General features: G+C 41.7%; 1 protein-coding gene across 1 annotated transcript in view; it reads right to left on the bottom strand.

Moving 5' to 3' along the window:
• The window catches only part of STK4 (serine/threonine kinase 4), a 90,592-nt gene extending 76,126 nt beyond the window's left edge, over positions 1-14,466 (bottom strand). The window contains exons 1-3 of the mRNA XM_052650950.1: positions 14,396-14,466; positions 8,857-8,937; positions 2,340-2,468 (exon numbers count right to left, since the gene is read on the bottom strand). Of these exons, the coding sequence (XP_052506910.1) occupies positions 2,340-2,468; positions 8,857-8,937; positions 14,396-14,430 (245 nt within the window). The 5' untranslated portion in view covers positions 14,431-14,466. The remainder of the gene's footprint in view (positions 1-2,339; positions 2,469-8,856; positions 8,938-14,395) is intronic.
• Positions 14,467-15,100: the final 634 nt, after the last annotated feature.

Genomic DNA, 15,100 nt, shown 5'->3' with positions numbered 1-15,100 from the left:
AATGTGTCTTCTGAAGCTACCAGCTTTAACTAGCTAGATCATTATGAGGGCTAAGTAATACTGCACAATGTAGTAACGGAAGAGGCTAAAACCAACTCAGCTGATTTAACTCTCAAAATTTCAAATGCCCCTTCATCCTTGGGAAATATGCCAAAATGACAGGATGTCAGGAAAACACACACACGTATGCAAAATGAATATTAATGAAGAAATAGATGAATAAATCTCTTAAGATAACATATTACCACATCTATGCTCCCGTCTCTGAATTTCTACAGTATTTACTGTCTCCATAAGGCAATTACTGTCAGGTATTTACTGCTGGAATATATCCTATACAGTCATGCATCATCAACCAGATTTTCCCGTACATATATAAGCCTGGCCTGTCCAATACAGTCTGCAAACTCCAGGAGGACAAGCGTGCTGCCCTGTATTTCTCTGTGTTCCTTATGATGTTTAGCACAGAGTACACTCTTTGAAATCTCTCATCTTTAGAGGCATGTGCACACTGTGTTTGAAACACAGCTCTTACACAGCCTATCAAAAGTGCCAAAGTCCAACTTGCCCAATGGAAAGAGCTGCCATCATATATCTTATGCACGAGACAAAAGAAACTGCTACCAGAAAGAAAACAAAACAACTGCTACCTTACTCTGGTCCCTCCAAACAAGAAAAAGGAGGGTTTTAGCCAGTTGAGAGTAACCACAAAAGTATCATGAAAAAAAGAAAAGGGGACTTTCTTGGTGGTCCAGTGGTTAAGACTGTGTCTTCCAATGCAGGGGATGCAGGTTCGATCCCTAGTCAGGGAACTAAGATCCATGGGGAACGTGTCTCATGGCCAAAGCACCAAAACACAAAACAGAAGCAGTGTTGTAACAAATTCAATAAAGATTTTATAAACATGGTCTAGGGCTTCCCTGGTGGCTCAGATGGTAAACAATCTGGCTGGACTGTGTGAGACCTGGGTTCGATTCCTGGATCAGGAAGATGCCCTGGAGAAGGAAATGGAAACCCACTCCAGTATTCTTGCCTGGAGAATTCCTTGGACAGAGGAGCCTGGCAGGCTACAGTCCACAGGGTTGCAAAGAGTCAGACACAACTGAGCAACTAACACTTCAAAACATAGTCTATATAAAAAAAATCTTTAACAAATTTATTCCTGAAAAGGAAAAAAAGAAAGCTGGGAAGAAAAGTGATTGCATTCACAAGTCTATAAGACTTACGGGCTTCTGGACAAAATGCCTAGCTGCTGCTGCTGCTGCTGCTAAGTCGCTTCAGTCATGTTTGACTCTATGTGACCCCGTAGATGGCAGCCTACCAGGCTCCTCTGTCCTTGGGATTCTCCAGGCAAGAACGCTGGTGTGCTGTGCCATTTCCTTCTCCAATGCATGAAAGTGAAAAGTGAAAGTCACTCAGTCGTGTCTGACTCTTCGTGACTCCATGGACTGCAGCCTACCAGGCTCCTCCGTCCATGGGATTTTCCAGGCAAGAGTACTGGAGTGGGGTGCCATTGCCTTCTCCAAAAAAAATGCCTAGCAGGTAGCCCCATCTATCTTAAGCTTTACCAACAGGAGAGACTGAGTTATCTGCTGACCCAAACAGCTTCAGAAGGATGAAGACAGCCTTGGGATGCAAGACTTTCTCATTCTCAACTCCCAAGAGCTGCCCCAGCTTGTGTTTCTCAATCTGAACTGAGGATGCCTGCTCCCCTGCAGTGACCCCATGTTGTCATGGAAATTTGGGGCAAACCACGTGCATTTCTGCGGTTGCCTGCTAGCCCGACTTCCTGCTTGCAGCATTTGACAAATCTTAGTTCCTCAAAAATAAAACACTTAACTACTCTCAGCTGGAATAGTTTCTTAAACTTGTGAAGGAAGGGACAGAACAGTAATATATAAACAAGTATTCTATTTTTATACTCTCTTTATATATTCTCTTTTTATACGTTTGCTGTTCTAAGGTTTCTGGAAGTAAAAGCATTTGAACTATCTCTTCTGAGCTGTCTGCAGAAATGTTTTCTCAGAAGGAAGTGAGAGAGATCATTATCAAAAAAAGGCTAGCCAGCACCATGTTCTGCCTCTTTGCCTCTTCTTCCTAGTTTTGAAAAGGGCTAAACTGAAACAAAACAAAACAATGGAGAAATAGAAACTCTGAAAGTTTAGCTGCTGAAACACACAAACTTCATTATTTTTTTTTTTCTGAAAAGAAGCGTGTAGGAAGTCCACTAAACTCCCCCTTTTGCAAAATATCTAAGTCGATGCAATTCTAGGAGTCAAACTCTAAATCAGAGCAAATTCAAGTGTTATTATCTCCAGAACAACACCATAAGCCTTTACCTGTCACATTGCTGCATGATAGAGATTTCTTTGATTATCTCCTGCAGGTCTGATTCCACAGGAACTTGCTTAATAGCAACAATCTGACCGGTCTCTTTATGAATAGCTTTGTACACGCTGCCATAGGACCTGTAATTGGGGGGACAAGGATACTTAGAAAGTCAAAACAAGCCAAGAGATTAAAAAGTGCTTAAATACAAACAACTCACCATTCTAATTTACATCCCCAGGTGCCCAAGACATATATACTTAGCTACACTTGCAAAACTGAGATAGCTAAAGTATTGATACTTTGGGGAAAAACTGTCCTTAAGAGAACTACTTATAAACTTCCCATTTAAAGTTTACTGATTATATGAGTATGAAATAACAGTCATAAGGACAGTAGCTACCATTTCTGCCATTTTTCTCCAAAGTGGCATCCTCTGAGGTTCACCCTTACAGAAAAGCCGTGAAAGGGTCATTATCTCTATTTTACAGGCAAATGAGAAAAAGTTCAGAGAAGTTACACAACTTTCCCAAAGTTACATGAAGTGATAAATAAGCAGTTGGTCCAGGATATAAATCCAGGTGTGTCAGAACACAAAGCCTATATTCTCTCTACATTTGTATTAGGGCAAAAAAAAACCCCCAAAAAACATGGCAGGGGGGCTCTTCCTTTTCTTGCACTCATTCTAGCATCACAAAGCCTTTTAGTCCTTGCTCCTCTTGCTTGCAATAGTACTGAAAATATTAGGAAATTTTTACTCCTCTTTAATTCTTTTTATCTTTCGCTTCATCTTCCCTTAAGAGTTTATTATCAAGATAAATAAAAGGTTGGGTAGCCTTTCAATTTGGGGGCTATAACAGCAATACATTTAGAATCTAAAGACCCAGGACTGGAGTCCTACCACCACTACTTACCCATATTATTACAGTATTACATATCAGAAATATTATTAACCTTGTACCTCAATATTCTCACTTGTAAAATGACAACATTACAAGAGAATTGTGATGGTTAAATAAGATATCATTATCTTACATAGATTATATTTTCACTTAAATCCTGGATGGCTATCAGTGAAATAATGAGCAAATTGTCTTTCATAGTTTCCAAACACACCTGTTTCTTCACACTCCCTTGGTGAAAAGAAAGATCAAAATAACAGTGCACCTAATACATCAAAGTAGCTGAGTGCTCTAGCTAACAAAATGCTACTCAAGGATTGTTTCAATGTGAAAGTCACACAAAAACTTTTTTTAATGTCTATGCAAAGCACATAAAAAATTTCCATTCCATCAGACTCTTTCACTGGCGAAACTAATATAATGATATTTAAATGTTGCCTGAAACTTATTTTTTGCAAGGGCAAGACAACCACTGACCATGTGTGGAAGATCCAACCACTGCCTCTTCTTCCTTGGCCACTGGAAAAAGCTGCCATCATGTATCTTACACACAAGACAAAAGAAACTGCTACCAAAAAACAAACAAAAAAAACTGCTACCTTACTCTGGTCCCTCCAATCAAGAAACAGGAGGGTTTTAGCCAGTTGAGAGTAACCACAAAAGTATAATGAAAAAAAGAAAGGGGGACTTCTTTGGTGGGCCAGCGGTTATGACTGTCTTCTAATGCAGGGGATGCAGGTTCAATCCCTAGTCAGGGAACTAACATCCACGGGAAACATGCCTTGCCTTATCTTCCTTGATAAGACAACCCCAAGATTTGTGACCAAACCTTTGTGACCAAATGCTTGGTCCCAGGAGATAAAGGCTGGTGATCCGAGCCAGTCCCAGGATTCTGATCCCTTTCTGCCAGTGACTAAACTAGCAGTAAGTCAAAGACCTAGTACAGACCAGTGAAATTTGAGAGGAATTCTTTTGAAGGGTCCCTGGGAAAGACTTTCTTCCCTGATAAAAAAAGAAGCAAACAAGGTGACCCATTTTCACCTGCCACTTCCTTTCCTGCTTCTGAAGTGGCCATCTTGAGACTGTGAGACTACACAAATGCGAAATCCTTCACCCCCAGATTTTTCTGCTCATTATTAAATGCCCTTACTGGTTAGCCACTATTAGTTGGGTAGTCTGTAACTTTCATCCAAATTTACTGATACCCTAGGTCAGGGGTCCCCAACTCCCTGTTAGGAACCAGGCTGCACAGCAGGCGGGGACTGGTGGAGGGCAAGTGAGTGAGTGAAGCTTCATCTCTATTTGCAGCCGCTCCCCACTGCGCACATGACCACCTGAGCTCTGCTTCCTGTCAGATCAGCAGTGGCACTAGATTCTCACGGGAACACAAATCCTAACCTAGAGTCAAGGCGGAATAGCCTGAGATTCCCACAGATTAGAAGTAAAGTGAGTAATAAATGCAATATGCTTGAATCATTCTAAAACCATTCCCCTCACTCCCGGTCCCTGAAAAACCGTCTTATATGAAAATGGTCCCTGGTGCCAAAACTGCTGGGGACCACTGCCCTAGGTCCCACATGGGTAAAGAAGTTCTTTATTTCATCTTCACTTTGGAATGAGTTTTGCTGGATATAGAATTCTTCTTTGACAACAGCTTTCTCTCAGCACTTGTACTGTAGTTTATCAGCTTCTATTGTAGAAAAGTCAACTGTCATCGGGTTATCATTTTTCATGGGTAATCTTGGGCTATCTCTCCTGTAGTTTCCAAGACTGTCTCTTTATCCTTCACATTCTGTAATTTTACTGTAACTAGAAGTCGATTTATTCGGCACTTTATAAACTTCTTCCACTGGAAGGCGTATGTCTTTCTTCAAGTCTGGAAATTTCTTAGTATTATCTCTTTATTTCCTCTTCTAACTTTCTTCTAGAGTTCGTATTGGACCTATAGTGGACCTTGTCAATCCATGCTGTCTCCCTTGTTTCCAACACTGCATTTCTGTCCTGCATTTTGTGATCAGTCTCATTTCTAGCTTTCAGCTCACAAATTCTCTTTTCAGTTTGTCCAGTTGACAGCTTTTGCAACTTACTGGGCATTAGAACTTCAATTATTGTAGTTTTCATTGTCAGGCCCCTCAGCTGTTTCTTTTTCATGGGGCTGTTCGTGTTAATAATTTTGTGTTTGTCTTTTAAGGATTTTATTCCCTCCTTTTATCTTTTTGAAAATTGTAAATAAACATGAAATTCCATTTCAGATTGCTCCATTATTTCTATTTCCTTGGGTGGGAATTTCCTACTTGTTACATCTGTTGATTATTTAATGGCACTGGATTTCCTCATATGGGTTTCATTTTACTTTGAATGATTCTTTTCTATACAGTGCTCACTGTTCTTGAGCATCTCATGACATCATGATGGTTTCATGATTCCCTTAGCTCAGTTATTGAGGCTGTACAGTTTAAACTAGGTATTGCACTAGGATTTAGGGTTTTCAGCCCTCAAGACACCATACCTGAATACACGCCAGGCCCAGTTCCTATAGTCAGAATAGTCCCTCTTTTTCCCCAGGGCACAGGCAACTGATACAAAAATTTCCTGCAGGAAGCCCAATCTCCCGACAACAACATGGCATGCTTTACCCTCCTATTACTATGACAGCTATCTTTTCTACCCCTGGTCTATAGCTGGCTATGCATCCTTATATTTTAAAAAACTAACTTTCATTCATTATTCTTATATATTTGAAATGGAAAGGAGAGGTTCCTGCATGCACTGAGAAATCTTGACTAGAAAACCCTCCACACCTTACTATGCTATCTTGACAGCCAAGAAAACTCCAAGAGCTCATATGAACAATTAAGATTCACAATTCCAGACTGCACTTAGGGTACAATTTAGAAGGCTTCAGCAAGAACCCCTTGCTGAAGGTAAGTCCAAGACCTGACTCTCTACAAAAAAAAAAAAAAAAAAAACACTACAGTGACTCAATGAATTTTAACTGGCAGAGAACAAAACAAATAATATCACAAAGGAGGTGCTTCACACAAACTGCAAGGCAAAGGTCAATGCAGAGAAATAGAAATTATATAGTATCTGAGGCCAAATTAACCAGCTATCAGTCTTAACCATATCACTCACTAGTTACAAAACTATGGGCAAAATGTTTTTGCTCTTATCCCCTGGTTAAAAACTTAATGAGTCAACGAGTAAAACTTTAAATACAATAGAAGGAAGAAAGGTGAAGGCTCTAATTCAAATCACTTTCAAAACACTTTCAAAACACTTTCTGAGGGCTGTCCATCCATTCTGGTTTGGAGCTTTGACCCTGCTCTGCCACAGATCCACAATTTCCTCAAAATACAGAATGGCGGCAGTCTTGGGAATCCGACACAATCCTTTAGCCAGAGCTCATTACATAAGGCCCAAGTCCATGAGAGTTCACAACCCATTCCTCTTCCAGAACCGTGGCATGGTCTTTTGTGTTCAGGAAGGAAGTGCAGGTCAGGCCTTCCTTCAGGACTCTGCTGATTAAATGAAGCTTGCTCAGGCTCATTCAGTCAGGATGACAGAAATCCAAGCACTTGTGGTAACATTTAAAACAACAATATGATGATAACATTTGAAGATCTGAAGCTTTGTTTGTTTTCTTTCTGGTGATAGATTTACTGGGAAATTTCCAAGGTCCTTAAAGAAGACATCCACAGATCTAAAATGTAATTTAAAATAATCATAATTAGCTCAGTTTCTCCTTACATTTCTGATCACTCTCTGTCTGTAGTTTTCTTTTGACATTCCTCAAACCCAATCCACCCAAACAGAGCTCCCTTCAAGAACATCTAAATATACTTTAAGACTTAAGATTTAACTTTGGGCAAGATAAGATCCGAAAAATGCTTCAATTGATATATTTAAAAATAAAATAATAGTTGCCATTTACTGCGCCCTTATTAGGTGACAAGCACTGTACTATATACTTTAGTCTCACTATCTCACGTAATACTCAACATAATCCTATGAGGGAGATGTTAATATCCTCACAAGCTGAGGCTTCTGAAGCTTCAAGATGTTCATCAACCTTCAGAGTCTATGTTCGTACTACTGTAACACACTTTCATTAAAAATAGAACAAGTCAGTTACATACCTAGTCAATTATGCCTACCACTCTTGATCTTATTTTAAGTATAACCTGTGAGCATGGTTAGATTAAGGGCCTTGGACTCACTACATGGACGAAAATACCGAGGATATCCAGCCAGAGTTGAAAATGGCAGGCAAAAGACATAAAGGGACTGGATTTTCTTTCCCCATACCTCTAAGGATGCCAAGTCGACCTGTAGGTTCAGATTCATCGAGTACTTGTCCTTTAGGAGCGCAGCTGTTGTCATCTTTTACTTCCCTTCTCTGCTTGATTTCTTGCTTGATTCCAAAGAGCATTTTTCCAACTTACAAAAAGATGATGACTAATGTTTTTCACAAGAAGGTAATCCATGAAATCCTATTCCATGTAATCCAGGATTGGGTTTAGCATTTGTTATCTATATTAGGCATAAATAACACTGACTCCAAAATAAACTTATGACATATAAAAGCTGATTGTAAAGAACAAACACTAATTAGACACTAGACATTTTCATAAATTAACATTTCAGCTCTTCTCTTGAACCAGAATTACTTCCAAGAGATTCTACATAATACACAAACACACACCCACACATTTACATGCTTATATATGCATAAACTACCTCTGAAAAATACATTAAAAACTGCTATACTGGTTGCTTCTGGGTGGCTGAGATAGATAAGAGGCAGATTTTTTTCAGGCCATTTTTTATGCCTTTTCAAATCTTGAATCATGTGACTGGATTACCTCTTCAAAAATGAACAATGAAAACTTATGAAAGGGTGTCTAATATTTTAATGTCTTGGTCATTACAGAAAAAGAAATAAATATAAAAATATCAAAAGTATAAAAAATTATGATGTAACCTTTATTGTATCATGAAAGCCAATGACGGTCACTATCTATTACGAAATATCCTTCTACTCGTATTCTATAAACTCATTCACAAATCTGTGTTTCAAGAAGTCCTCCAGTTCCCAGCCTAGGATCCTAGATCTCTTAGGAAGTTGTAAAGGTAGTGACAGTCCTTGATTTATTTTCTTTATTTGCCAAAGGAGCACTAACTAAAATGCTGAATTCCTTTAAAAAAACAAAATGAAACAAGTTATTGAATATCTCTCAGAGGCTACGAACAGAAAATTAAAGTATGTCTGATTAATAAAATTTCTTGAGCAAAGTATAAACTAATTAGTGTTATCTGTTAAATAGATAGATATAATCATGGATACCACAGACTTTATGAGAGCAAACAACAGATGTCCATGGTACTGAAAAGACCAGGAATCACTAACTCTGTCTATCAAAGTGATTGGAGGATGAAAGAAAGGGCATCTCAAGCTGTAAATTCACCTCCCACCCCACCCAGAGCAAGGCTGATATGCAACATTTCCCTTTCTTTTCCTTAGCTTTACAAATTATTGCATGAGAAAGGTTCACATCCTGCTGGTGTTGGGGAAGGAAAAAGACGGGAGACCTACAAGTCCACCTACATTTTTCTGGGCACTCACCCTTCTCCAAGTTTCTCTAAGACATCAAACACTTCTTCTGGTTGTTTAGTTAAACTATCTTCATCCAACTTTTTCAGCTGCCTGTGAATGAAGAAATTCAAGCATAAAATACATTGTACTTACCAGCAACTTGAGAGAATACAAAACACATCATTTATTTTACAATTAGCATCTGAGGAATTTCTCTGCAAAGCCTACACTGGTAAATGCCAATAAAGGCAAGCTAAGGGACCTTTAAGGGAAGCTGAAGGGCTGGTCTGTGGAAATATTTGTGTCCGGGGTCACCTTCATGAGCAAAATCAGTACCGGAGGGTTAAGAGCTACCATGAGGCTGACTTCAGTTCCACAGTTGTAAGAATTTTCTAACACTAAAAGTTGCTCTGAAATGATTTAGACTGCAATTAAGAAGTCCCTAGATTCCCATCACTGGAGCATCTAGACAGAAAACGAGTCCTTGTGTAGCTGAAATGCAGTAGAGTAGATTTAAGCAATAGCTAGAATCCGTTCAAATCTTTAGATTCCATCAACTAAGATGACATAACTCTGTTCAGAAATGATGCTTAATGCAAGTTTAGTAATGAACTGAAACATGGGCTTAGACTGGAGGCCAACAAAGATGGAGAAGAATCTTGCTCCCCATTAGCAAGATTTTGGTACTTATTTTTGTTGAAACACATGGATTCTATAAGGTATCACAGAAACAGAAAGTGGAGAGTATATGCTTAGATGTGATCAAAAGTGAAAAAAATAACCAGACAGCTGTAAGTTTCAAATAGTCTCACCAAGACTCTCCTGGGGTGAGTATGTACCTGACTATTCCCCAAAATCAAAGATTTTGAACACAACTTCCAGATAATTCCGATTTTTCTATGACAAACCATGATCAACATAGGAGGTTATAAATGGAGCATAGGGTTTCTTTTTAACTGAGAACTGTGAAAATTATTAAGTCCTAGATGAGCTGTCTGCCAAGGAGCACTCGTGTGCGTGCATGTGCGTGTTCTATGCCATGGTTTCCTGAAACTACAAAGGACAACAAAGAAAGGAGAGCTCAGGAAGTGGTGAAATGTGGAAGCAGTCCACTGGAAATTTCTTTGTAAAGAAAAATGTTTAAACTAGCTGGACAATATACCAGCTTTTACAAGGAAAGATAAACTAAAATACACACACACACAAATGTGTACCTTCCTAGAGAAAATGGCAAAACCGTTGAGAGAAGCAAAAAAAAACCCCCCACACCTGAACACATCAAGTGTATCTTCCAGTAAATGCTGATCTCAAGAAGACAATCTTAACAGGATTTTATAAATATCAAAGACTAGCGAAAGGGAGAACTGCTCTAGGTCAATAATTGCCATGACTTGAAAATTAACCAAAGAAACAACCACACTGACCTTTGAAAATCAAAAGGTCCTAAAAATTAAATTCCAATGACATCACAAAAACTCCCAGGTTCAAAACAAAAAGGGTTGAAGTGAAACTTCAATGTCAGAAGTGAAATTTCCATGAGCCCAGAAATCAGAATGAACATCTCACAATGGGGTTGGGGGGGGCAGGAGTGGGTAAAGCATTGATTTATAACTATATAAACAATGGACAATACCTCTTTCCCCAAGTATAAAGTTTTATAAACAGCTTATGTAAAGGAAGATCAGATGTGTTCCTCTGAAGTGGTGGCTTTGTGGTTTATCAAGAGCAAAACTCACTATTTCAACTATTAGAGACCACGGCATAACACAGGAAACGGCCACTGCCTTGAGACAGCTGCAGGCCTCTGATAATACTTTGACAGACAAACTTTATATGAGTGTTCAGATGCTCCTTTAAAACAATCTAGGTGGGGTTTTGTCTGCTTTGGGCTTAAAGGACCTTATCTCTGGTGCCTGAACCTAGAGGTGGTCTATAAGAACATTTGCTAAATGGACTAATGAATGCAATGATGAGAATCATAAACCTTTCTCAGCACTCTTAATGAGGTTTCAAAATTAAAAAGAAGCTCACCCCGAGAAAGTATTACTGTGCTATTAACAAATAACAATTCTATGGAAAATCTTTTGACAAGGGACTCGATGTTTTCTACATGAGTCTTCATGGAAGAAGCATTCTAAGCAAACAGCCCAACTCTGATGATTCAGCCCTTTCGACTGTACTTCCCCAGGTCCTAGGTAGTTTCAGCGCTTGCTCATAACTGAACAGGCCTAGCCAACACAGCCTTCAAGGACCAGACAACAGGGGATGTTCCATCCCTAAGTCAGCTGCATGGATGGTCAGTATCCCAGAAATGCACTCTACACATTCCACCACACTATTAGTATCTAATGGCAACTCACTTCTTAAAATCATAAACTTCTAAAAAATAAACAGAAAGTGAAAACAACATAAAACTCCTATGCAAACTGTCAACTTTATCGTTATTCTCTTGTTGTTGGTTGTTATTTAGTTGCTAAGTCATGTCCAACTCTTTTGCGACCCATGGACTGTAGCCCGCCAGGTTCCTCTGTCCATGGGATTCTCCAGGCGAGAATACTGGAGTGGGTTGCCATTTCCTTCTCCAGGGGATCTTCCCAACCAAACCCGCATCTCCTGCACTGGCAGGTGGGCCCTTTACCATCGTCACACTCTTAGTCACACACAAATATCAAACTCAGGAACACAAAGAGCATTTCCTACCTTGGGACTGCTTTCCCTTATTGGAAACACATGCCATCTGAATCTCTGAAAAGACACCAGTACTTTTCCAAACACAAATAAGGGTGTTCATGAAGTTATTACTCACTGGTGTGGCTAGCTCCCAAACCTCTTTCTCCCATCTTAGAACTTTTGTAAGGTCCATTTTATTCATATATACCTATATTCTTTCCACACAGAATTCGTTATGGGTTACAACAAATATGTAAGATAAATGGATGGAGCTTTTCACTGAAAATAAAATATACGTGCCCACCCCAACCTCCTCAAATTCATGTTAAAGTCTTAATGCTCAATATCTCAGAATGTGACTGTATTTAGAGATGGGGCCTTTAAAGAGCTAATTAAGGTAAAAATGACATCATATGGGTGGGCCCTCATCCAACATGACTGGTGTCTTCGTAAGAAGAGATGAGGACATAGGTATAGACGGAGGACCATGTGAAGACACAGGAAGGAGGCAGCCATCTGCAAGCCGAGCGAGGCCTCGAAAGAAACAACCCTGCTGATGCCTAAACTTCAGACTTCTAGCCTCCAGAACTATGAGAAAATAAATTTCTGTTAACTCATGCCATCTGTGAGATCAACATGGCAGTCCTAACAAACTAATATCACTGGTAATAAAGTTAACTGGCTGAAAGGCAGTTCACTAGCTATGATGAGCAGGAAAGCACCTGTCATTCAAGAATTCAACCCTGCAGAGGATGGGATGATTTCAGAGAACCGCATTATCGAAACATATACATTACCACATGTAAAACAGATAACAGATGAAGCAGGGCACCCAAAGCTGGTGCTCTGTGACAACCTGGGGGGACAGGGTGGAGATGGAGATGGGAGAGGGGTTCAGGATGGAGGGGACACATGTATACCTGTGGCAAATTCATACTGATGTATGGCAGAAACCATCACAATATTGTAATTATCCTCCAATTAAAATAAATTCAAATATAAAAAAAGAATTCAACCCTGCAACATTTTTCTTTGCACATTTAATAAAATTTTTAAAATCCAAAAGGCACAGGAATGAGTGTCAAAAACCAAAACGGTTTACTTTTTTGCCCAAGATTGTACACCATAAAGTAAAAGCAGAAACAAAACTCAGATTCCTAATCCTCTTCAATTAAACCAGCGCGTCCAGGAAAGAACGAGCATATTTCAGAAGGAAATATAACCGTTATCCATTTATAATTGGATCTATGGTGCAACAGCAAATACCTGCTAACATATACAAGCCCCCATGCAACAAGAGCACTCCCAGAGAGGGATCAGAGTGAGGCAGCTAAGAGCAAGGACTTCGGCCCAGACTGCCTGGATTAAAATCCCAGCTCTGTCACTTAGTAACTGTGCAACTTCTGCCCAATCACAAACCTCTCTGGGCCTCAATTTCATCACCTGTAAAACAGAGATACAGGTGATAAGACTGTTAAGTGATGGTCAAACGAGTCAACAGTTAAGCTGAACCATATGAAACTACTATTTTTATACATCAAAAATGGTCAAATATCGGCAAATTCATATCGTTCAATGACAGACATGGAAAGCACTGAGAATAACGTCTGGCACCCAGTAAGTGCTAGATGGATGCAATAATCACTTTATTTCAGACTCAGCGCACTACAGTAGGGTGACTTACGAGTCCATCCCCACCAGCTATTTGCCTTCTGCAGTGTTTGTGCACTTCAAACAAAGCCAAGGGCACAGGCCCAGCTGTGGAACCCTTCCCTTCACCTCTCCATTGCCCCGCACTCCCACACACTGAACACTTCCTACTTTAGAGCTCATTCTGCTACAGGAAGTCAGAGGGCTCTGTGAAATTGAAGCAAACTTCATGGCACCTCAAGCTGTACTCTCCATTTTTATCCAGATGTGGCAGAGTGATTGAAAACCCCCAGGGTGCACAGAGCAAATCACTGATACAACTGCAACCAACTCAGGAGGTCAGACTATCTAGGATCAGCCACTCCCCCGATCTTGACTTAAAACAATTCCAGGGAGCAGTAGGATTTGGAGCTGATACAAAACAATAGAGACCTGAAAAAAAGGGCACAGTCTGGCTGAGTGCAGTGAGCCAGGCCTAGAGCAACAACAACAAAAAAAGGAAACACACACGACTGTCTCTCAACTCTTCTGGGCCTCAATCTGCCCATCTTGAAAACAGTCTCTTATTTCTCTATCTACCTCCCAGTGTAGAAGTGAGGAAGATTAGGAAGATCCTGGATATCAGAGAGGAGATACCACCATCTAGAGAGAGAACACTACCAAAAACATCTAAATCGCTGTCCTGCACGAAGCTTCCCTTACTAGACCGTCCACCTTGCACGGCACACCTTCGGCCTCAGGCAGCAAAGCTTCTCCCCTCAACAGACCCTCCCCACTGCACCTCTGGTGCGACTCCCTCCCTTAGAAAGTCTGCCCAGCTCTCCTCTCTGCTAGTTCCCGACCCACCCTTAGCCAGAGCCCCCTCGTAGGTCCTCATCTGGCTTCAGCATCCTCTCTAACTCAGTGAGTCCCTTCTAGGACAGGCTTCACCCAGCGGCCCCCGCCCTCAGCAGGTGCTCTCCCTAACTTGTCTCCAGTCTCCCAGCAGCTGCCCTCCCCACCTGTCCCCCACCTTCCTCCAGGATGTCCGCCTCGGCAAGCGATCTCTCTAACCAGCCCCACGTTTATCCCCCGGGGCCGGACCCCCACCGGCCAGAGGTTCCCCCATTCAGCAGGTGCCCCTTCAGCCGGATCACCTCGCCCCGCAGGTCCGTCCCCTCCAAGGGGGCTCGCACGCCCGGGTCTCCCCTCCGCCAGTCCCCGTCTCTCCCTCCCTCCTCCCTCTTCGTCTTAGGCAGCGGCCCCTCACCGGCGCGGCGGGTTCCTAAGCTGCACCGTCTCCATGGCGCTGCCGGCAGCCGCCCAGACCCGCTCACTGCTCCATCCTCCCCCGGGACCTCCTCGATCCCGCCCAGCAGACCCTCCCACACTTCCGCTTTCCGCCCCTACCGGAAGCCGCGTGCTGCGCGGGAGCGGGGCGGGGCCGCGAGGGCTGGCCCCGGGTCACGTGGGGCGGACACCAGTCACGTGGTACGCTGGGGCGCGGACCCGGAACCGTGGAACCGTGGAGGCTCCTCCCGGGAGGAAGTTTCAGTCAGTTTTCGAGATTTGCGGCCCTTGTCTCTCTGCGACACCTCGCCCAAGAAACTCGGTCTGAGACCCGAGAACTCATCTCTGCCTTGGGCCCTGCTCACCTCGTTTCTCAGACACAGATACTGAGACTTCCTGCGAAGAACCGGCTTAATAAAAAAGTGTCAATTCTTAACCAGCCAAGTTTACACTGTTGCTGGGAAGCGCTGCTGCGGGTTTCCCTGGAGCTATTTGTGATTTTCTGCCGTTCTTCCCTGGTTGAATTCTTGTTCCAGGTGGACGCTGGAACGTGCATAACGTCTCTTTGGATGTCACGGAGCATCAGCCTGCAAACTGCCCCACCCTCGTAAGAGCCTTACCTTTGAGTCAGCTTGCAGACATAAAAATAGCCAAGGTATATTAAGCTCTTGGGGCTTCCCAGGTG

The sequence above is a fragment of the Budorcas taxicolor genome, chromosome 13 (genome assembly GCF_023091745.1).
Source record: "Budorcas taxicolor isolate Tak-1 chromosome 13, Takin1.1, whole genome shotgun sequence".
NCBI classification, from domain to species: domain Eukaryota; kingdom Metazoa; phylum Chordata; class Mammalia; order Artiodactyla; family Bovidae; genus Budorcas; species Budorcas taxicolor.
The sequence above is the reverse complement of the archived record's forward strand: the minus strand, read 5'-3'. Positions and strand labels throughout refer to the sequence as shown.